This window comes from Chionomys nivalis, chromosome 5 (genome assembly GCF_950005125.1).
Source record: "Chionomys nivalis chromosome 5, mChiNiv1.1, whole genome shotgun sequence".
Taxonomy (NCBI): domain Eukaryota; kingdom Metazoa; phylum Chordata; class Mammalia; order Rodentia; family Cricetidae; genus Chionomys; species Chionomys nivalis.
In genome coordinates this window covers 24911778-24934326 of record NC_080090.1, presented here as the reverse complement: position 1 = coordinate 24934326, position 22549 = coordinate 24911778, and the positions used below count along the sequence as shown (strand labels likewise).

The 22549-nt window shown below is 52.1% G+C and overlaps 1 protein-coding gene across 1 annotated transcript in view; it reads right to left on the bottom strand.

Moving 5' to 3' along the window:
• The window catches only part of Dnah1 (dynein axonemal heavy chain 1), a 60363-nt gene that overhangs the window by 21000 nt on the left and 16814 nt on the right, over positions 1-22549 (bottom strand). The window contains exons 16-45 of the mRNA XM_057769608.1: positions 22260-22401; positions 21617-21772; positions 21041-21239; positions 20629-20882; positions 18764-18976; positions 17539-17703; positions 17011-17132; positions 16768-16873; positions 16116-16295; positions 15748-15888; positions 15172-15335; positions 14860-14973; positions 14385-14573; positions 14048-14153; positions 13405-13518; positions 12559-12708; positions 12133-12219; positions 11836-12022; positions 10046-10137; positions 9767-9921; positions 7143-7320; positions 6148-6342; positions 5950-6069; positions 5552-5710; positions 5353-5460; positions 3779-3919; positions 3477-3637; positions 2884-3041; positions 2160-2333; positions 1384-1422 (exon numbers count right to left, since the gene is read on the bottom strand). Of these exons, the coding sequence (XP_057625591.1) occupies positions 1384-1422; positions 2160-2333; positions 2884-3041; positions 3477-3637; positions 3779-3919; positions 5353-5460; positions 5552-5710; positions 5950-6069; positions 6148-6342; positions 7143-7320; positions 9767-9921; positions 10046-10137; positions 11836-12022; positions 12133-12219; positions 12559-12708; positions 13405-13518; positions 14048-14153; positions 14385-14573; positions 14860-14973; positions 15172-15335; positions 15748-15888; positions 16116-16295; positions 16768-16873; positions 17011-17132; positions 17539-17703; positions 18764-18976; positions 20629-20882; positions 21041-21239; positions 21617-21772; positions 22260-22401 (4469 nt within the window). The remainder of the gene's footprint in view (positions 1-1383; positions 1423-2159; positions 2334-2883; positions 3042-3476; positions 3638-3778; positions 3920-5352; positions 5461-5551; positions 5711-5949; positions 6070-6147; positions 6343-7142; positions 7321-9766; positions 9922-10045; positions 10138-11835; positions 12023-12132; positions 12220-12558; positions 12709-13404; positions 13519-14047; positions 14154-14384; positions 14574-14859; positions 14974-15171; positions 15336-15747; positions 15889-16115; positions 16296-16767; positions 16874-17010; positions 17133-17538; positions 17704-18763; positions 18977-20628; positions 20883-21040; positions 21240-21616; positions 21773-22259; positions 22402-22549) is intronic.

Below are 22549 nucleotides of genomic sequence, written 5' to 3'. Positions count from 1 at the left end.
CCTATGATTTAAAGCTTGGGTCCCCAGCTGGTGGATCCAACCACTGGGGGATGATTGCATCATGAGCACACTAACCTCGTCAGTCGGCTAATTAATTGATGAATGCTTACCAAATGGGGCCCATAATGAATATGTGAAGGAAGCAGGCCGGGCTGGAGGAAGAAGATTGTGTGGGCAGCATTTTTAAAGAGTATACATTGCCCTGAAATCCTCTCGCCTGCCTCCACTTCTTGGCTGCCACGCAGTGAACAACTTTGCCGTACCATGTCCTCCTGGTGCCATGGTGTTTTCCTCACCACAGGTCCAGAGCAAAGAGCGAGCCAATCATGGGTGAAGCTTTGGAACGATGAGCAAAAAGAAACTGTTCCTTCCTTAGGCTAGTTTATCAGAGAGAGCAGCACAAAGCCGACTGGTCCACCCAGGGAGGGCCTGGGAGACACTGCTGGAAGAATGGCTGTTCTCAGAGTAGATGAGGCCTGAGGTTTGACTACTGATATGGCTGCACTCTTGTTACTACTGACAAGAGGTAACTGGATGGAAGATAGGGAGGATAGGGACGCGCCAGTGGGAGGAGAGCTCTTCAGTTTTTTATAAAGCTGAGCGGAGAGGCGAGACAATGATGAAGGGATCTGGCTGGTGTAGATAATTTTGTGTTTTGGTTAAGACAAAAGAAATTGGGACATGCTTATAAGTTTTTGTTTTGTTTTTAGATAGGGTCTCACTATGTGGCTCTGGCTATCTTCAAGCCCACTATATAGACCAGCAGATCAGACTGGCTTCAAAGTCACATCAGCCTCTTGAGCGTTGAGATGAAAGGCACAGCACCAGGTTCACATCTTTGTATGTTGACAGAGTGGCCCAGGAGAAGAGGGAAAACTGCGATTGGGGATGTGTGACTCATCCTTCCCCAGGTCAAAGAGGAGGAGTCTGGTCTGCATTAGTCTAGGAAGTTCTCTCCTAGTCAAGGTGACAGGAGCCATGACTGACAGGTTAGAGCTGCTTGAGGCTGCCACAGAGGGATGCTTGCCTCCTAACTTCAAACTGCCTGCTTTCCTGCTCACGCCTGCTCCTTGGAGAAGGCTGGCTTTTCTTTGATGATGGTTCTTTTCGACAGATTTCACTGGACTCTTTTCTTTGTCTACTTGTCTTCCATTTCCTGCTACCAGTGTGACACTAACTAGGCACCGAGGGATAGCACGGCTCTAAGACAGGCAGAGGAACCCGAGGGGCAGTCGGTGCCAATGCTGACTCGAGCTCTAGCTCCATGTGAGCCCCAGGAGGGCCTGCCCTGGTCCTTGATCCCAGTGTTAACACACCAGCTAGAACCGGAGCCCAGGGTTGTCCCTTTCCTTCCACACCCGCCCAGGCCCAGGCCACACTCACGCACGGGCTCGCGATAGCTTTTCTCTCCAAGGAGTCCATCTGCGGGGTTGAGGGACAGATACAGGTTCAGAATTAGGTGGAAGCTCCTGCTGGAAGCTCCTCAAGCAGCTGCCTCCCATCCCTTCTCAGAGCCACGCGCCCCTTGCCCCAGTCGTATATGAAGGAGAGCCCTGACCTATTGCTCTGGCAGGGTGGCCCAGGCCAGATGGACGGCTTGACTTGTCACACTCTCTGCCCATCATGGTGCCAAGTGGCATTCCATGGTGGGGTGTGCTGGGTGGGAGGTGGGCTATTGGAGAAACTGCATCCTGGGTGGACTTTTTCCAAGCCCCAGGATGGAGCAGGGCTACTTTGTCCCTTTGGTCTTTATGGGTTTTCCTGTTCTACAAAAGTTACAGTCATTCCATGTGAGCTTCTGGGCAAACACTAGCACATGTATCTATGTCAGTGGATGCATATATGGATGTATGTATCACATGTGCAATATGCAGAATTGCTCCATGGCTTTATATTAGGTGCTATGTGCCATACCTTAACTCTCAAGACTTGGAGGGGTAGGTATTAATATTAGCACCCATTGGTAAAGAAGCAGAGGTTCAGAGAGGTTCGTGAACTTGCCAGCCGTAACTGCCGACTAAAAGAGGAAAGCTGGGGCTGCACTTAGTGGCTCGGTGCCTTTTTCCTGCCCAGTGCTATCCTGCTGTCTTTGTGGTGTGACAGCTACCCTGGGTCTCTGCCTTTGTCCATGGCCTCTCCTGCCCTGACCCTATACTCACTCATCCAGCATCCCAGGATTGTAGAGAAGATGCGTTTCTTGCTGACTTCATCCATCTCGATGAAAGACAGGTAGTTGAAGTGGCGTGTCAGCCTTGGCGTGATAGCATTCCTGCCTCCCCCTGGGGGACCCATGGCACAGACAAAGTTGATGTCCACCAGGTTCTTAAAGGCTCCTAAGTGGGAGTAGGAAGTCAGTCAGGGGTCTACCCAGAATGACATGACTTCTGTGGGCCCCTTGCCCATGGTAAGAATGTATGTTAAAACTGTAATTTATGGTGTTGGGGACATGGCTCCGAAGAGTTACATGCCAGCACCCACATAAAAGCCAGGTAGGTGTGACAGTGTGTCTGTAATCTCAGCAGTTTAGGAGGTAGAGACAGGGGTAAGGTGGCTAGCTAGACATGCTGAGTCAGAAAGTTCTGAATTCAGTGAGAGACCCTCCTTCAGCTAAGTGGACAGCGATCAAGGGAAAGACTCATCACAAAGCCACCCAAATGTGCCCACACTTGTGCAAACACACATACACATATGTATCCAAAAATGCAATGTACAGCAGAGCTGATATGAATGTGTTAACGGGCACGGAAACTTTTCTTTGACCTCCAGCTTCAAGGGGAATTAAAATATTTTGGGGGGCCTCTGAAATGGTCTCCGCCCTGCACCCACTGTACTCTTCACCCAGCACATGCAGCCCACTCCCTGCTGTCCCGCAACAGCACGCACCGATGATCTTTCGGTCATACCAGCCACCATGGTCCATCCACTGGCGCAGCAGCTCGATAGGTGGCTGGGCACCGTATGTCTCCAGGGCTGGCATGTTCAGGTCATCAATGAAGAAGATGAAGTTGCGCCCTAGCGGTGGCCCGAACACACCCTTTCGCCTGTGGGAGGGGCTGTGTGAGCCCAGCACCCATGGGCACCAGGTCTTCTAAGAATCCAAGAGGCAACTGAATGGCACCTTACTAAATGTTAGCCTTCTCTAAATTGCCAAACTTCATGACCAGCCCTCTGCCTTGGGACATTTGGAACCAGCTGATCTGTATCTGAGGTCTTTAAGAAGCGTTCTACTTCTGAGAAAGGTAGATAACTATCTCTAAGGCCATTCACAGCCCTGCCTTAGTGGCCAGTAAAAGCCCCACAGAAAGACTAGGAGGATCCCGAAAGAGGCAAGGAGAGATCAGAAAGGCACCCTAGGACCCCTAGTGGGATTTCTGGCTTCTACTGGGTCATTTCAGGCAAAGCCAGGAGCAGAATTTGGTGGGAGAGGTGAGGCAGCTGGTTCAGTTAGGCTGGGGAAGGAACCAGAGGTGTCCTGCCTCTTGTCCAGCTTGCTATCAATGAGGTCCTGGGTCTGGTTGGCGGAAGTGCGGGCTGAGAAGGTGAGGAAGTGGCTGATATACTCCAGTGGCAGGTTCTTGAGAAGCTTGTTGGAGATGGTGAGTGTCTTCCCTGTGCCTGTCGGCCCAATGCACAGCACCTGGGAGAGTAGCGATAGGGAAGGTGGGGCACATACAGGGCGAATGCAGAGGGAACTACCACCTAGTTGGTGTGGAAGACTAGCCATGCCCTAACCCGAGCCTTGGGTGGGCTGGGGACAGGGCATGATGGGGTAACTTACAGGCTTATTGTTGGTGATCAGCATGCCCAGCAGGTAGGACATCTGCATGGTATCCATGGTGGGCACGATGATGTTGCAGTAGTTGGTGTCTGGCATCATGGTGAAGGGAGCTGAGGAGTCCATCCACTTTACCCAGGCAACCTGGAACCACATCTGGTTCAGGCTGGGTCTGAAATCCCTTCCCATTCCACTCTGGACTGTGGCCCCATTGCTAAGTACAGCAGGAGAACGAGGTATTGTCCTTCTGGGTCTTGGCAAGGACATCTATGGGAAGGGCTACTGCTGAGAGAGATAGGAATTACTCTGGTCTGCTCTTTGTATGGGCTGGGAGGCTCCCAACACAAACCACCAGAAATAGAGGTTCTTTGAACACAGCTGAGCAGGTGTGGACTCCCTGACTGCAGCTGCTGAGTTGATGTGGGATGTCCTTCTGTATATGTGTTGCTTTTACTGGTTAATGAACAAAACTTCTTTGGCCTATGTCAGGGCAGAATATAGCCAGGCTGGAAGGGATATATATAGAAAGGGTAGGCAGAGTCAGAGAGATGCCATATAACGGCTGAGGGAGGCAGACACCATGTAGCTGTCCAAGAAGAGGTAACAAACCACGAGCCTCATGGTAAAATATAAAATAATAGAAATGGGTTAATTTAAGACGTAAGAGTTAGTTAATAAGAAGCCTGAGCTAATAGGCTAAGCAGTGTTGTAATTAAAATAGTTGCTGTGTGATTATTTGGGTCTGGGCGACCGGGAATGAACAAGCAGTCTCTGTTTACACTGAGTGATGGTGTTCCATACACAGCCAGTCCCTAGGTCTTGGCAAGAAGATGCTCTGGGAATTGATTAACCCAGGGATGCAAAGGTGCTCACTGTTTATTTTATGCTAATAGAGCGGGGACACCAGAACTCAGGGCACTGACAGCTGGATGAGGAGGGGCCACCTCACCCCATCTCCTCGCTGTTCTTGCTTCATGACTTCCCTTGTCCATGGCCCTTGCAAAACCCCTTTGGTGAAGGGCTCACTTTGGCCAGACCAACATGGCCCACTGGTGGCAGTTCTGACCTTAGACCCAAATCTACCCTGAAGTTCCACAGCAGGACGCTACTTAGTGACTTTCTGTCAACTCCCTGGAATAATAGTGGACTCAGAAGCTCTGATTGGCTAACAGTTAAGATGGGGACCCTAAAGCTGGATATCAGGCATGCTCCTGGGCCCTTAGGGAGCTTGCTTCTAGGGAAAATGGGGGCTGCTAACTAGAAAAGTGGGCTGGTCCTTGGACTCAGCACCAATGCGGGAGAAACGTTTGTATGGGAAGTGGGCACTCTGGAGCTTCCGAACTCCATGCTCAGGTTCAGCTCTGCCACTGCCCAGCTGTTAGGACTATTTTGTGTTTCAATTCCCATGTCTTTAAGATGAACACAATAGTGAACACCCTGTTAAGTTTGGGACGGCGACAGAAACAGCCAATGGCCTCAGACCTGGTGACCCTCAATGTGGCTTTCTCGAAGGGGCCATTATTCATTGAGGGTCTGGGGTTCTACCCTCCCCCATTCCTGGGCAGGCCCATGGCCACCTGTTTGCCCTCCTCCTCTTCATCGTCCTCATCCTCGGTGCTGCTGATCCCAGCGTCATCCAGTCTGTAATCGAACACCAGCCCATCTTCTGGGAAAAGTAGTTTCATCTATCAAGACACAGGGAGGCGGCCTCGTGAGTCTCGGTGAGTGGCCTGCCATTGTCCCCAGAGGCCTGGCCTGGGCCTACCTGCTTCTCACCTGTTCTATCATCATCTTCATCCTTAGCCACTGGCTGAAGTTGAGGCGGCTGAGGTAGTCCCCTGTGGCGCCTACACTCCAGATCAGCGCGAAGATGAACCAGGGTTCTATCAGCTCTGGGATATGATTCAGCTTTTCAGAGGGTATCTTCTTGAGGCCCTGGGAACAAAGGGAACAGCATCAGGCTGAGTTGGGGGCAGTAGTGGGAAGCGTTAGTGGGAATATCATGTAGTTTGCTCCCCTACAACGCAGTAGATGGGGTGGGCTCATGATCTGTGGGGAGTCAATCCTGTTCTTCCAGGAAGCTGGTGGTGATATTCATAGGCTCTTTGCAGCCCAAGCAAGGAGAACAGGGGCTGGGAGGAACCAATCCTGCAGCCTCACTGTTTGGACTATACCTCTCTGGGTAGGAAAGGTCTGAAGAAGCAGTCCAGTAGTTTGAGGAGACTCATGGTCAGATTGCTGTTGGTTGAGGCAATCACTTCCTTCCCTGTGGCTCGAATGAAGGCGATGGAACTCTGTTGGGAACAAGCATCAGGCTCTCATGGCTAGCGGTGACCAATACTTTACCCCTTTGGCTGAGCGACTTCACCTACCTCCAGAAACTTGACAAAGAGGATATTGAAATATTCCTCATAGGGCTTTAGTATGGAAGGGAGACGTTTTAGCCAGCACTCAACGAATGGCATGAGCCCCAGGATGCTGGGCTCCAGGTACACCATTCCACAACGGGATACTGTGGCGGGTGAGGCCACTGCCAGGTCCTGTACCTCAAACATCATGGTCATTGCCTGGTGTCAAGATACAACATGTTAAGTGGACCAGCTACCTGCCTTCAAGTAAGGGGAAGGGACATGGGGCTTTGGGAAGCTGTCTGTCCACCCTGCCAGCAGGTTCTGTGGGCAGTAGTTGGATGGAACAGGGTTGGGGCTGCGGTTCAGGGATCCCTGGATCCTCATCTGGTAATGTGGGCATCCATAGAGTCCTGAGGGAGAGCTGGAGTTGGGGAGTCCTGGACTTTCTGGCCAGTGTGAAATTCCTCGCAGCCTGGGACCCCATAGGACTACATATGGCCTCTGTTTCTGAGCTCCTGTCACACATGGGTTCACATAAGCTGCCACAGGTTCTCAGGAGTCAGAGCATTCTGAAATGCTCTCATAGCCAGGCCATTGCTGGCCATAGCTTTCTCAGGGCTGAGCTACACAGAACAAGCAGGTCCCTGTGGCCAGGTTTGTGCTACCAAGTCCCCAGCCCCTTCATACATTGCTAGAACTGGGTTAATACATAGTGCAGATGGGGTAGACAAGGCCAAAAGTGGAGTGGACCTGGGAGGCTTGCAGTAGCATAATCCAGGGGACAGTAGGGCAACTGTCGTGGCCTTACGCCTTAAACACCACAGGAAGCAGGTCTTCTGAAAGATAGCTGCATAGGACAAGGCTTAGAGGAGGGAATTCAGGGTTGGGAGGGGTGTGCTGCCATCCAGGTTCCTCGGTGAAGTAGGGATGGAGTGGGATGAGGCCTGGCCAGCCTGGTGCAATCTCCAGACCCAACTGGCTGCAGAAAAGACTGGGTGGGTGGGCAGCCAGCACACCTCTGTGAGTTTGATGATCTCCCCAGAGCTGAGGCACAGCTTCTTGTTGTCGTCCAGCACTGTGTTCATGTTCTCTATCCAGACAGCATCCACTGGCCCATCAAACATGTACCATTTCTTGTTGGTGTCATTAGCAATGGCCCCGGCTCGGATGAGGGAGGAGAAAATCCCGTCCGTCCTGTAACCATCGAGGAGAGAGCTGTAGGTACCAGGGACTCAGGGTGTGGGCACAAATGGCTCCCAGGAAAACCTGGTCACCCAGTTGGCTCTTACCTTAAAAAAATTTTATTAGCATATATTAGTTACGTTTAATAATGGGTTTCATCATATTGTCTTCATACACTGGTATGATGTAGTTTTTGATGTGTTTGCTAAGCAGTTACTGAAGCATTGGTCAATTTTGAAAAAAACAAACAAGCAAGTTTCTTACTTAAAAACATTGGTTTATCTTCAAGAGCTATATTCCAAGATCCTCCCCTACCCCTACACTGTGGCTATCTGAAACTGTGTATAGTACATAATACTATATATAAGCTGTTTTATCCTACTATAAATATGTATGAGAAAGTTGATTTATAATTTAGGTACATTAACGAACAGAACAGAACAGGATACTGTAGTAAAAATTCACACTATGGGGCATAGTTAAAATAGGGGTTATTTAAATCTAAGGAGAGCGACCATGAGTCAGTGTGATAACTGATGTGCCTAACAAGTGCTAACAGGGAGACAGTGCACCCGGCGTGGCCATGCTGGACAAAGGCTGAGTCACTTCCCGTGGTGGGTGGAATGGTTCAGTACAAGATTTCTTCCCACTACCCAGAATCACGTACAATTTAAAATGCATTCTGCATATCTGGAACTTTCCAGTTAATATTTACAGATTGCGCTTGACCTCAGGGAACTGAATCTACAGAAAGCAAAATGTCTGATGGCGTGGGGTGGGGACAGTCAGGGTTCTACTGTGTTTTGAATAAAACTCTAAAGTCACATATAGATACAAATGTATTTACAAATCTATGACCTGCCAATTGATTTCCTTAAAGCTATCTTTAATTTTTTTTGGATATTACTTATATATAATGTGTTGTGATCATTGGGTTTCATCTTTTTAACACTTTCCTATCTCTACTTATTCAAAAATTACAATGAGAAAACTGGGTTTTTAGTGTAACATGGTATAATGAAAACATGTTTCGGGGGCTGGAGAGATGGCTCAGAGGTTAAGAGCGCTGACTGCTCTTCCAGAGGTCTTGAGTTCAATTCCCAGCAACCACATGGTGGCTCACAACCATCTGCAATGAGATCTGGTGCCCTCTTCTGGTGTACAAGCATACACCCGGGCAAAACACTGTATACATAATAAAAGAAAAATAAACAAAAAACAAAACAAAACATGTTTCTACCCCTCCCTTCTTGCTGAGGTCCCATAGAAGTCACATTAAATGGGAGTCAGTGGTGGTGACCCAATGGTGGGGGACAACAGCAGAGGTGGGGGTACATTTAGTTCTGGGAGGTGGGAAGAACAGGAGAAGGGCCAAGTGTGCTTTCAGAATCCAAGAAAGGCTTAGTTTTCAGAAGGTCTATATGATAGAGAGTCTATGTGCACCGTCCATAAACTCTGCCTGAGCAGCCAGCCCTGCTAAGTCACCTAGACAAGGCCTTACCCCACACACTTGCCCACCTCAACACCTGTTCGCATTCCCCATCCCTCTCCTTCTCCAGGTGAGGTCTGACCACTTGGTCCATCTATGGATCCTGTGAGGTCAGCTTAGTCAGAAACACCCTTCCCCATCATGTGCCCTCTTAGAATACTGGTAGGAACACTGGCCCATGCTGTGTTTGGAGCTGAGCCTGTTCTGTCCCCTACCCTGAGATGATGCCCCAGCAGTCCCTATAGTTATGGCCATGGTCCTGAATAAAAGGTTCAATAACCTTTTGTCTTCGATGGGGCATTTTCCTGGGCTCATCTGTGGACCCCACTGCCACTCACATGAGTCTGGGGTAGGCATGGGAAAGACCATTGCACAGAACTGGGGAAGTGGAGCAAGTGCACACAGGAAAAGGAAGAGACTCTAAGAGACTCTCCTCGTTAGCGCCCACCCCTTACCGGGCTGATGGAGCACTACAGCTAAGGAGATACTTCCAGCAGGAGAGTGGTGGCTTTGGAGAAACAGAATGGAAAAGATGCTCAGGACTTTTGGTTGTTTGTGGTTTTTTTTTTTTTTTTTTTTTTTAAGATCCTCAGGTTTTAGCATTCAAGGAGGTTTCCATTCAGCTGCCCTTTGCCCAAGCCCACTCCTCTCCCTAAAAATACATGCCCTAGCCTGGGAGCAAGGCCTGGATGACCTCTTCACCTCTCTCAGGGTAAAGACAGCCATCTGCTGAGGGTCCATCCATGCCAACCACCGTCCTGGCACATTCCATGTGTCAGGTTCCTTTCCTTCCACAGCAACACTGCCATTATTGTCCCCACTGTGCAAATGACGTCACCGAGGAAAGTCGCTGAGGGAGGAAGTGCGATGCTGGCTCTCACCCCAGGCTTTCTGCTGAGAGCTTAATTCCCAATGGCCACTGCAGGCAGCCTGAGAGTGCATCCCTGGAGCAACTTGGGGGCCACTCACCACTCATGGGTGAGCAGGTCAAACTCCCCGTAGAGCTGGCCCATTGTGATGGACTTGGGGTTGAGCACATGGTAGTTGACAGCTTCATACACACCGCCACTAATGGACGGCTTCCCTTTCAGCGACGTCATGGCAGCTGCCAGGACCCTGTAGCACTGTGGAGTCACCACCAGAAAGTGAAACTCCTGGCTTCTCAGAGGGCAGGGAGGCAGAGGCCGATGGGGTACAGGCGGAGGCTGATGCCCTTGTTGGAGACACCCTCCCAGGCCCTCTGCTTACGTTACTCTTGCCAGAGCCTGTGGGCCCGACAAGCATGAGGCCGTGCCGTACCACCGTGGTTTCATAGAGCTGGATGCACTTGATCAGGAAGCCTAGAGGACAAGGCGGGGGAACATGGCTTAGAGGATGGGACTGAATTGTGTCTTTGAGGCCAGCTTGTGTGGCCTTAGGTGTGCCACTTGACCCCCTGAGTCTCAGTGTCTTCTTTTGCAAAGTGGGGAAAGCAGTAACACCTGTGCTCTAGGTAGGGGCATGGGCAGCTCCAAGCACAGGGCTTACAGGGCACACAGAAGAACCTCTCTAGAGGCCAGCCAGTATTATCATTGCTACCATTGCCTAACATCATCCAGTTGGGTGGTCAGCCATTTGGGCCTCAGAATGAACTTCTTCCCTGAAGTGACTACCCAGCCTTCTGAGAGCACCGGCCTGAGCAAGTGCTTTCCAGTGCGAGGTGAACTGCAAGGGTCAGAATCCCAGTCGGTTGGAGCCTTCAGAAAGAGCACAATGCTTTCCCCAAGGTGTTGGGGTGGTTGTGGCTCTGTCAGGTCCAGGGGTTTCTGCCAAGGGGACAGGCTGCAAACAATGGGGGCTGGCCCAAGGTTGTGGGGGGAGAGAAGAGCCCAGGGCTTGATTTAACAAGCTTGCTGCACCTAAGTGCAGGAGGTGGCTGGGGAAGGGAGTTGTGCTACACAAGGAAGAGAAAGCCACAGGAAGCACTGAGGTAGGGGCCCTGGAGGGCTGAGACGAGAACATCAGCTGGTCAAGACCCTAGTGGAGAGCTGTGTGGCCAGACATGCTTTCCTTAGAGGGTCCCCACCTCTAAGGATCTTCTGGGAGGTACTGGGAGGAGAAGGAGCAACTGTGCCAGGAAACTGTAGGGATCAAGAATACAAGCTGCATAGAAATGTGGTGACCAGGCTGGGGTGTCCTCCTGCACCAGCAGCCAAGCTGGTGGGGGACGGACAGCCTCAACCAGCATGCATCAGCTTGACACAAGCTAGGGTCATTTGGCAAGAGGGAAACTCAACTGAGAAAAGTTCCCATCATATTGGCCTGTGGGCAAGTGTGTGGTACATTAATGACTGATGTAGGAGGATCTAGATCACTGTGGGTAGTGTCCTGGGTGCTGTAAAAAAGCAAGCCTGAGGCCAGGTGGGCACTGGTAGTGCACACCTTTAATCTCAACACTCTGGAGGCAGAGGCAGGTGGATGTCTGAGTTCAAGGCCAGTTCTCATCTACAGAGTGAGTTCTAGGACAGTCAGGGCTACACTGAGAAACCCTGTCTCGAATAACAAAAGAAACAAACAAAAGCAGGCTGAGCAAGCCACAGGAGCAGGCCAGTAAGCAGCACCCGCCATGGCCTTTTCTTCAGTTTCTGCATTCAGGTGCTTGCCCTAACTTCCTGAGAATTATAAGATGAAATAAACCCTTTTCTCCCCAAATTGTTTTGGTCACATTGCTTTGTCAGAGCAATAGAAATCCTAACTAAGACAGTCAGCAAACATTCACTTCTGGACGAGGCAAGGCTAGAGAGGGGACTTTGGGTTGGGATGGCTCCTGCCATGGGCAGAGGACCTAAATTATGGGGTGTCGGTAAGGAAGCATGCTGCCCATCACCTGGAGAGCACTAGTAAAGACAAGTCCAGGGGCACCTTGGTCAGTGGTGAGGGACCCTGAGACAGCACCGCTCTGTCCCTGTCTCTGAACCCTGGACTCCAAGGTGGCTGGAGCCAGGACTTTCTCAGACTGGAACGCCAGGGTCTGCAGGAATTCCCGGACTGGAGCTCACCCTCCACATCCTTGAGGTTGTTCTTCACACAGGCCTTGCGGATGGCCTGGTCCAGGATGCCATAGTCAGTCTCTTCTTCCTTGATGGTAGGAAACAGGTCAGACACAATCCCTGCAAAGAGCTTGAGGTCTTCCTGCAGGAACTTGGGCACATTCACATCCCGGATGGCCCGAAGGCAGATCAGCTCCTGTAGGAGGGGATGGTAAGGGCTTCAGGGTGGTGGGCTGTGTGCTTCTCCAGGGCTAGGACCCTCCTGAAGCCCTCTCAAGCCATGGGAGCTCTGTGGAGAGAGCTCACCTCATTCATGGTGGGGTTTTCTCTCTTGAGGTTCCCAGCTGCTGAGATGACAGTCTTTACAGCTCTCATCCCAAAGTCATAGTGATCCTGCCGGCACCACAGGAAAGGGCACGTGTGGGTGATGTCCTTCTCGGTGTTCTGCCTTGTCGTCAGCATTCCGCCCACATGGAACCTGGCCATGCCTCATCTCCTGTCTTGTAGCTGAGATGTCCTTTTCCTCACAGGTCTGCACATGGAGCCTGCGCTAGGTGCCCCTTCTTTGCACTGCCGTGGCGCCTTCTACTTCATCAGCCCTACAAGCCCCTGGCATATAGGAGTGCCCATTCTGAATCTCTCCCTCACAGAAGGTGAATTTGGAACAGCTCTGGAGGTTGGAGTAGATGGCAATGCTTCAGCCTGAGATTGTGGAACTAACCAGGGCCTTACCTGGGAGCTGAGCTGCTCGGAGGACAGCTTGAAGGTGGTGGTGATCTTCTTAGCTAGTACATTGGCCTCATTGAAGCCAAAGGAGTAGAGAGAGATCTCAGCAATCATGGCATAATCGGGGACCATCATGGCCACAGGTCGGAAGAGAGCCTGGACGTATAACACACATGTAAAAGGCAGACAGATCACAGCCCACCCAGGGACTTGGTCCTTCTCTGGACTATCTGATCCATAGCCAGGATTCTCCTCTGTGCCACACCTGCCGCACCGAGGCTTCCTCTCTACAGTGGCTGTGCGGTGCTTACTACTAGAAATGACAGCTGGGCAGTGGTGGTGCATGCTGCCACCTTTAATTCCAGCACTGGGGAAGCAGAGGCAGGAGGATCTCTGTGAGTTTGAGGCCAGCCTGGTCTACAAGAGCTAGTTCCAGGGCAGGCTCCAAAGCTACAGAGAAACCCTTTCTCGAAAAACCAAAAAAAAAAAACAAAAACGAAAAGAAAAGAAAAATGACTGCTTTGTATGGATGAATACCTTCTCCGTGGCACTTCTAGGAGAGGGTCCCTCTGTCTTCCCACTTTTCTCACACATCCACCTTAGCACCTTCTGTCAGATGCTCTGCCCCCTACCCCAAAGGAATCCCAGACTTCCCCCACGCCCCGAAGACAAGCCCAGGGCCCCCACTCTGTAGCTGGGTATGGTCCAATGGGTTCCCGGGACAGTAGCGCCACCACAGAGAATCCCAGTTCCTCATGCCAGGCAGCTAGCTATGTGCTCTTGAACCAGAGGCTAGGGGGCGTCCAGGCTAGAGCACTGTTACCTTCTGCTCACCCCGGGGCCTGAACTTGCCTTCAGGTTGTCAGGCAGCTCTGTGCGGCCGGCATATCCTGGGTTCATGGTGATAAACACTGCACAGGATGGTACAAGGGGGATTTCAACACCCTCAAACATGAAGCGCTCTACCTGTAGGTGGGGTTCAGGGGTTGGCCCATGTTAAAGAGATTAAAGATGCGCAGACCTTCCCCTCCTCTGACTGGGCTTCTCCCACATGCCACTGACCTGGTTAGATCTCCTGGGATCTGGCCTAAGACCTTAGGTCTCAATGACTCCCATGGGCTCCTAGGGCCTGGCCCCATTCCTCAAGGGTTTCCACACAGTTGCTCGTTCCCCACATCCACTATTCAGTTATGACTGGCCCCTTAAGATTTACTTAAATTGACCTAGATTCAACCCAGAACAGAACCTAGGGCATGACTTCAAGAGGGGTGTGTCAGCTTCTCAGCTCTTGTCCCTTGGGCAAGATCCTTGGCTACCTGAACAAGGCTGGGCCCTGGACTTTCCATACGAGCCAGGGTGTAGGACAGGGCTCCCTTTACCTCACCACAGGCTGAGGTAAGGAGATGGGGTTTGGAACTGACTATAAAACCCTTCTAGACAAAGCACTCTGGGCAGTGGGGGGCAGTGCCATCCCTCTAGGGTGCCCAATGCTCACCCGTTGCTGCTGTGCCTTCTGGATGGTGGTGATCTGCTGTGCCACCACAGACAACACCTCGATGTCAATCCGATTAAACTCGTCAAAGCAGGCCCAGGCCCCAGCACTAAGCCAAACAAGGCATTTAGGTAGGGCATGCGCTCAGTGCACACTTGGTACCTCCTTCCAACAACCCTCTGATCTCACTGGGGAGGAAGCTCAATTATACTCAGCTGCACCAACCCTAGCCCGCTGAGCTGATCCTCTGACTCCTGCTACTTCACCCTGTCCCTTGTGAGCTCCTCTTAGCCAGTGTTCTCCCATGCTGTTCCCTGTGCCTTCTTGTACCCAGTCTCACCTGGCCAGACCCTTGAAGAACTTGCCCATGGCCATGAAGTCGAGCTGGTCAGAGCAGTTGAACACAACTGTCTGTATGGCCAAGGCCTTTCCCAGGTCCTTCGTGGTCTCTGTTTTCCCTGTGCCAGCTGGGCCAGCTGGTGCACCTCCAAACTTGAGGTGCAAGGCTCCAGTCAGGGTCAGATAGCACCTGTGGGAGTGAAAGGAGGTGGGCACAGGCCACACCCATCCTGGGTGATTCCCTTCCTGGGCTGTTCCACAGACCTGAAGCACTCCCCCCTCTCGCTCCTCTCTCAGGGCCAGGTGTGCCAGCCCTGACTGCCAGGGGTCAGGACTGGAGCCTGGGGCTGCTACCTGTGTAGTTCCCCTGTCTTATTGCTACACCTGGCCACGCTTTGTTCAGAGACCCCATGGGTGGGCTGACCCGGGGCTATCCATTTCCCTTACTCAAAGCCCAGCTGGGGAGGGGCCTTCACCTGTCAGTGAGGGGTGTGATCACCAGCCTCCCACTGTTGCCTAGGTACTCGTAGCCGTAGATAAACTCAGCATTCACAGCGCGGATGTACAGGTCATTATTTGCCCAGTAGTACCTGGCAAGGCAGAGACATGGATTTCTGGACATGGAGCCAAAGGCCATTGAGGAGGTATACAGTTAAAAAGAGGGGGTGATTTTAGAGAATAAAGACACAAAAGTACCCCTGTTTATTTTATCTCTGCTTCGAGGGCAGGGACACATGTCGTGTGATTGCCAGCGTTCCCACCCCAGCCTCGCCCATTCTGGCCCTCACCTGAGCTGAGAGATCCACTCAAAGTCATGTACACTGACTATGTTCTCACTGATCAGCTTGCTCACTACGTCTTTGGCATGGACCTCAATGACAATGAGTGCCGAAAGTACTGCCCGCTGCATGCGCGACAGCTTCCCCCGCACCAGAGCCACCAGGTCACTGAGCTGAAAGAACGAGGAAATCACTACAGAGATCTGAGATCTAAAGGGAGCCCCTCGGCCACAGGCAGCTTCTATATTCCGGGAGTTGTGCTGGTCTGGGATGGAAGGAGAGCAAGGACTGCAGCTGTGATGTGCAGTGCCGTCAGTGTGTTCAGGGCTGGGAAGGGAGACTGGAGTATGGTGAGAAGCATGGAGCACGGGTCGTCCAAGGGACGGTACAGGCAAAGCCTAGTGCTGGCCTCACAGGCCGTTAGGAGAGAGGCAGTGCCCAGTCTCGGAGCCCTCCTTAGGTCCCTTCTTGCTGGAGCCACAGAATCTGATCTGCGCTGTGGACCTCACCTTTCCCCTCCTTCCAGGATGAAGAACTGGTATTGGGCGTTGGGATGTGGGGGACACCGATCTTCATCAACCCTACCTGTTTGGCAAGCTGGGGGAACAGCTTGCTACTGATGTTGCCAGCCTCCAGCGCCTGGGATACCTCCATTGTCCAGTATGTCTGGCAGCCAGCAATGGTCACCTGGCCTGGCCAGTTCAGAACCCACTCAGTTCTGGCCATCTGCAAAGACAATATCCGTCGCCTGGCTCAGGCACTGCCAGCCCTGCCCCCGTCCTCATCCTCGCGTGAATTGTTGTCTATGCCTTGGCCTGTCAAGCTCTGGATTCCAGTGTTCCCTCAGGAAGGCAGTAGCTATTAAGCGCCGAGCCTCTGCAGGTGGAGGTGGGCTGGGGCAGAGAGGCAGAGGGAGCACTCTGGAGGCTGTTGAGCACGAAGGCTGCACTCACAGTGGGGTAGGCCTTGATGGCCTGCTCAATGATGTCATGCACGCTGGCCTTCATGCTGCCCTCCACCTCCAGCAGCCAGACCTCCACGTTGTTGGAGGGGTAAATGGAGAAGGACAGCTGCACCTCTTCGCCCTCTGCTGAATACATGTGTGTGATCTCCAAGTCCTCCTGAAAGAGCAGCTGAGGGCAATGGGGGTGGGTAGGAGTGGGTTACTCTGATGTGCCAGAGGGCTTGGCCTCAGCCCTAGGCTGACCTGACCAGACCCTTGCCCCTTCGTGGAGCTGATCCTGCCTCTGCAGGGGAACCCCTAGTGTTTGGCCCTCACTGGGCCTTCTCCAACAGCAATTTCACAGGTTGTGTTTAAGCCTTTGGGGATGAAGCTAGGCTTCTCTCTGCATTTCCACCCCTCAGAGATCTCAGGATTTTGAAGGACAGGAGCTGCTGGCTGAGTTAGGGCCACAGGGCTCCCAGATTCAAGGGGAGAGGTGGGTTCTTTAGCTATAACCTCCCTCCCACAAGCCCCAGGTATGTCTCTGAGGATCAGGGTCACTCTTGCCATCTTATCTCTAAGAGGGGTTGGCACGAGAGGAGAGATGTCTCCTCCAGAGAGTACCCTAGTGCACTGACCAAGCCTCGGGCCGAGCTACACACCCGAGCAATATTCTCGAAGCACTTGCGCAGGTGGGGCTGCACAGCTGTGGGGTCCTTTGTCTGTGACAAGATCTCCAGTAGTTCATCATCTGACAGGAAGTAGAATCTTCCAGGGGAACAGGGGTGATGAGAAAGGTCAGGTGGACTTGCTGGGCCCTGGCCGCCCCAATAGCCTGATTCGGTGCTGACTGGCTTGGGGGAGCACTAGCAGGCCCACCAAGTGATTTAGGCTGTGGTGTTTACCTGGGGAAGGCACTCCGCTTGGTCTCCAGATACTCGCTGAGGCCCTTCTGTACCAGGTCCAGCAACTTGTTGCAGTCCCTCAGGCTGTCCAGCAGCCTCTGGTCAGGGCACACATTGATCACCTGCAGGAACCAGAGCCAGCCGGGGAGAGAGTAGGAGTGAGCAGGATGGGCTCAGTAGATAGCACCCATGCCAGCCAGGCACCGTCAGGAAGGGTAGGGGGCAGGAAATGGATCCCTGGGCTAGTGATTGCCTCCATCAGCCTGGGAACCATGCTGGAGTAAAAAAAGAAGAGTAATAAGGGTAAGGAGTTGTCTTGCTGCATGACATGGTCTAAAATGCTAAGACCTCTGTTTCTGAGGGGCATCTGTGGTACCAGGAGTCCACTTCCAAGAACATGAGTCACAACCGAAGCCTTCAGATTGGTCCTTAATTCTTGTTTAGGGAGGAAAAGACCAAGAAGTACCCAGCAATGTGATTAGGCTCCCCTAGGGGTGCTAGCTGCCCTCCCAGTCCCCTGGGGCTCACCTCCCGGTTTTCATAGGCATTCCTCATGATCTTCCTCCAGATGCGTTCCATGGTCTGGTAGCGCTTGCTCTCCACAGGCAGCTGCCGGGTGATGTCCTCAGAGCTGAAGATGGGCTCCAGGTAGAGCCAGGACCGCTGACAGTTCAGCCACTCCTCCAGCACTTCCTGGAAAGATGGGGCAGGGTGTGCACTGTCAGAGCTGGGGGCTCTAGCTGGGGTTAGTATCCGTGATGGAGGCACTTCGCCCCATTAGGAGTGCAGGGCAGAGCCCCACACCAGAGCCAGTGTCTGCTGGATGACGTCACACGGAGCCGTTTCCTACCTCATCTTCTCCCATCAGCGCAGACTGATTCATTCAGCTCTGCTCATGAGAGACGGATGATTAGCACCTTGGTTAGCTCTGGCTCAGGCCCCTGCCAGGCTTAAATGGGCACCAAGATCAGGGCAAGTGGACAGGGCCTTCTGTTCTTGAGGAATACACCAGTGGTCATTCTGCTCCTGGATCACTACGGTCCAGTATGTGGGAAGCCCCATTAAAGGGGCACTGAGCAAGGGTCTCATTGGAAATACCCTGTAGGCTGGTGTGGATGAGTCGGACACGGGAGGTGGAGCTGGAATTACAGGTGTGTGTGGGGGGCACTGTGAGCACAGCAGGGAGGCCAGTGATCAATGCTGTATAGATAGTCTCCCTTCACCTGACTTGACTTCTGCCCTTCACCGGCATATGTACAACATCCAAGAAGGACGGAAGGAAAAGGCTGTGTGGGACACACAGTCAGGCCTACTCTCTAGGGCTCTGTGGGAAGCCCCTGCCCCTGGTCTTGAAAGCCTGAGAGAGCTGTAGTCCCAAGCAGCCTGGCCCCTCTCCTCAAAGTATCACAAACGGGATGGAAATGGGAGGCTCAGGACAGACTGGAAGAGGATCCTGAGGTGCCTGGGGGCCTCACAGTGTCCATGCATGAAGTTCCAATGACCAGACTGTCCCAAACTTAGGCAGCCACCTTGTTTAATTAAGCTTCACTCTTTCCACAGCCTCGATGTCACTTGCAGTAGCTAGACCTGTACATGGATGGAGCTCTCCTGGCACCCTCTTTCAGATGGAGGCTTGTCCGAGCGAGCGAGCCAGGACCTGGAGGAGCAGGTGCAATGGGTTCTACCCAAATAAGTTTACTGCCACTTGGTGAACAGTGTTCCTCTGTGGGGGGACCAGAGGAAGAAGGCCCACCTGGGTCAGCTTTAGTTTGTTCTCCCAGGAGTTGATGCGCTGCTCAAAGGGCTTCTTGTATGGCGAGAAGGACATGCTCTGGGTCATGACAATGTGGTCGTCGAGAAGCTGGGAGGCCTCGTCTGGGCTCTTGAGAATGTAGGTGTCTGTCTCCTTGTAGGGTAACACATTGAACAGGATGGAGGACCATTCCTTCTCCATCTTGTCTAGAGCCTGAGGTAGGGAAGAGTCAGAGTTGTGTACTGAGAGGGCTGGCGGCTATGCTGTCTGACTAGCACTGGGCAGGGAATCGCGGACTCTGCCAGGCCATGCCTTTGTATGGGCCCCACTGGCAAATCAGCAAGTTCCCAGTGGGCCTCTGCTGGAATTCAGGGTTGATTCAAGCTCATACAGCTGCAGGCAGCATGGGAGGCAGCTGGGTGCCAGTTAGGAATGTGGTCACTTCTAAAGAATGTGTTACTTTGGCCACTGTTGGATTTCCCTGAGCCTTAACGTTTTGTAATTAATTAATTTAGTTAATTTTAGCAGTGTGGGGAATTAAACTTATGCATCAAGCCTGGCTACATTCTTGACTTCTGTGCTCATCTGTTAAATGATAATGCTATTAACTCCTTGCTACTCCCAAGAGGGAAACTGAGCACTGTAGCAATGGTGGGTATTATGAGTACTGTAGCAGTGGGTATTATGAGCACTGTAGCAGTGGTGGGTATTATGAGCACTGTAGCAGTGGTGGGTATTATGAGCACTGTAGCAGTGGGTATTATGAGCACTGTAGCAGTGGGTATTATGAGCACTGTAGCAGTGGTGGGTATTATGAGCACTGTAGCAGTGGGTATTATGAGCACTGTAGCAGTGGGTATTATGAGCACTGTAGCAGTGGTGGGTATTATGAGCACTGTAGCAGTGGGTATTATGAGCACTGTAGCAGTGGGTATTATGAGCACTGTAGCAGTGGTGGGTATTATGAGCACTGTAGCAGTGGGTATTATGAGCACTGTAGCAGTGGTGGGTATTATGAGCACTGTAGCAGTGGGTATTATGAGCACTGTAGCAGTGGGTATTATGAGCACTGTAGCAGTGGGTATTATGAGCACTGTAGCAGTGGTGGGTATTATGAGCACTGTAGCAGTGGTGGGTATTATGAGCACTGTAGCAGTGGTGGGTATTATGAGCACTGTAGCAGTGGTGGGTATTATGAGCACTGTAGCAGTGGGTATTATGAGCACTGTAGCAGTGGGTATTATGAGCACTGTAGCAGTGGTGGGTATTATGAGCACTGTAGCAGTGGGTATTATGAGCACTGTAGCAGTGGGTATTATGAGCACTATAGCAGTGGTGGGTATTATGAGCACTGTAGCAGTGGGTATTATGAGCACTGTAGCAGTGGGTATTATGAGCACTGTAGCAGTGGTGGGTATTATGAGCACTGTAGCAGTGGTGGGTATTATGAGCACTGTAGCAGTGGTGGGTATTATGAGCACTGTAGCAGTGGGTATTATGAGCACTGTAGCAGTGGGTATTATGAGCACTGTAGCAGTGGGTATTATGAGCACTGTAGCAGTGGGTATTATGAGCACTGTAGCAGTGGTTGGTATTATGAGCACTGTAGCAGTGGGTATTATGAACACTGTACCAGTGGTTGGTATTATGAGCACTGTAGCAGTGGGTATTATAAGTACTGTAGCAGTGGTGGGTATTATGCCAAGCCCTCCACCGGTATTATTAACCTTCAATAAGATGTACCCTCACCCTAGGGATGGAGCCATTGCTGTTATACTTCAAATGGCTGTCATTGCAAGAACTCAAGACCGGCTTGTTTAGCAGGGGCCAGATGGGATTAGGCCTGCTGGTGGTTGAGTACCCACCTGTTCAATAGCATACTCCTTGCCAGCTACCTCAGCCACCTTGCTGATGCTCTCAATATGGTCCTGAAGGTTCATCTCGAGGCAGCGGGCAAAGGTCAAGTTGGCTTTGGGCCTGACATTGATGTTGATCTCATTGGACAGTATCTCCCAGTGCCGGTTCCGCATACCAGGGTTGCGCAGTCCTTGGATCAGTGGGATGTATGGCTTGAACTCCTCTATACGCGCCCGGATGTCCAAAGCCACATCCTGGCAAGCTGTGGGGTGGGCGGGAGGGCATGTAAGTTAGCCAGTCTAGGGAAGCAGATAGGTTGGCGGGGGCTCTGGGGAAGGCTGGATATCATGCCATCTGACCAGCCTTGGGCAGGGAAGAACAAACCCTATCAAGCCCTGACTGGCCAATGTTCTCAGATACCTGGAATGTCCTTGAACTGCTTCACACACTTGTGCATGGTCTTGAAGGACTCAACGACGTTCTTCTCCAGCTGCTCGGCATCGATGGCTGACAGCGGGTCATTCATCCAGCTCTCAGACCAGCGCAGCCAGTCCGAGGCTGTGGTCCAGAGGTCTAGGTACGGTTGGAATTCCTTCACCATTCTTGTAAGCTTGTCGTACTACAGGGACAGAGGGTAGGGCTGTCAGGGTGTCACAGGGCTTCCTCCACACCATCTCTACCAGTCAGGTCCTCCTCGCTTTGTTCTTGGCTGTTTTCCCATTCTTGTACCACGGACCCAGTCCCTTCTCTTGCCAAATCTAGGCTTTGGATGCTGAGCTCCGAGGCCTAGGACGACCTTCAGAAGCCCGCTGCTTGTTTCTACTGGCTCTCCCATCCTGAGAGCCAAGGAAGGTTACTGTTATCCCTTGGCCAGCTCAGTTCTACCCCAGCACGCCCGAGGATTGCCCTAGAGCAGTTGGGCTCTGCTATGGCTGCAGATCTAAGTTGCTTCCTGAAACCTTGGGAAGTGGGGCAAGGCGCCCACAGTAGGCCTACGTTGGTGATCGGCAAGCCGAAGATGCGCTCGCGGTTGTTGTAGAGCATTGCCAGCTGCTGGCAGTCCTTCAGCTGCTTCTTGACTCGCCGCACCTCGTTGGCAATCTCGTGTGCTCGTGCAATCTCCACGTGGGTGGAGAAGCCAGCCACCACCAGCTGTGGGTCAAGGAGCAAAGGTCAAATGCATCTGAGTCCTACCACGAGCATGTACTCCACATACCCAGGGTATTGACTCCTGGCCCAGAGCATTTGTTTTGTGCTGAGCCACTTGCCAGAGTCACAGGCTGGCTGTTACAAGGCTGGGGAACAAACGTGGTTCTGTGAACACTGTGCTCACTGCCCACTGGGATGCCAGTCATACAATCAAGAACATTGTGTCCATTATTGCTAAATTTCCTGAATGTTCTATTCAGGCATCTCTGCCTTTCAGTTCATTCTCCCAGCCCTTTTGCAAATCTGTCTATCCAGTCGTCCATCATATACTGACATGGCATCTCCTAAATGCAAGACGTATGACAACTGCGTGTGCGTACATGCATGCACGTGTGCGTGTGTGTGTGCATGCGTGCGTGTGTGTGTGCATGCGTGTGTGTGTGTGTGTGATGGGGAGCAGGTCCTAACAGAGCCCTAAGCCAAGCCCCACCTGCAGTCCTTCCAGCTTTTCCTGGAAGTTGTTCTGGTCCATGAGCTGGATTTTGCGAAACTTTTCTTCATCCTCAATGTGCTGCTGCCGCACCATCTCTATCTGCCCAAGGATCTTAGAGGGCCAGTTGCTGGCAGCCCACCTGGCAGGGAAGAGGATTAGGACTTGGGAAAATGCCATGGCTGGAGTGATAGGATAGAAAGAAAGGGTGCCCAGGCCCCAAATCTAAGCAGCTAGAGTGTGAGCAGGGGTGGGTGTGAGCTGGGGTAGGTGTGAGCAGGGGTAGGTGT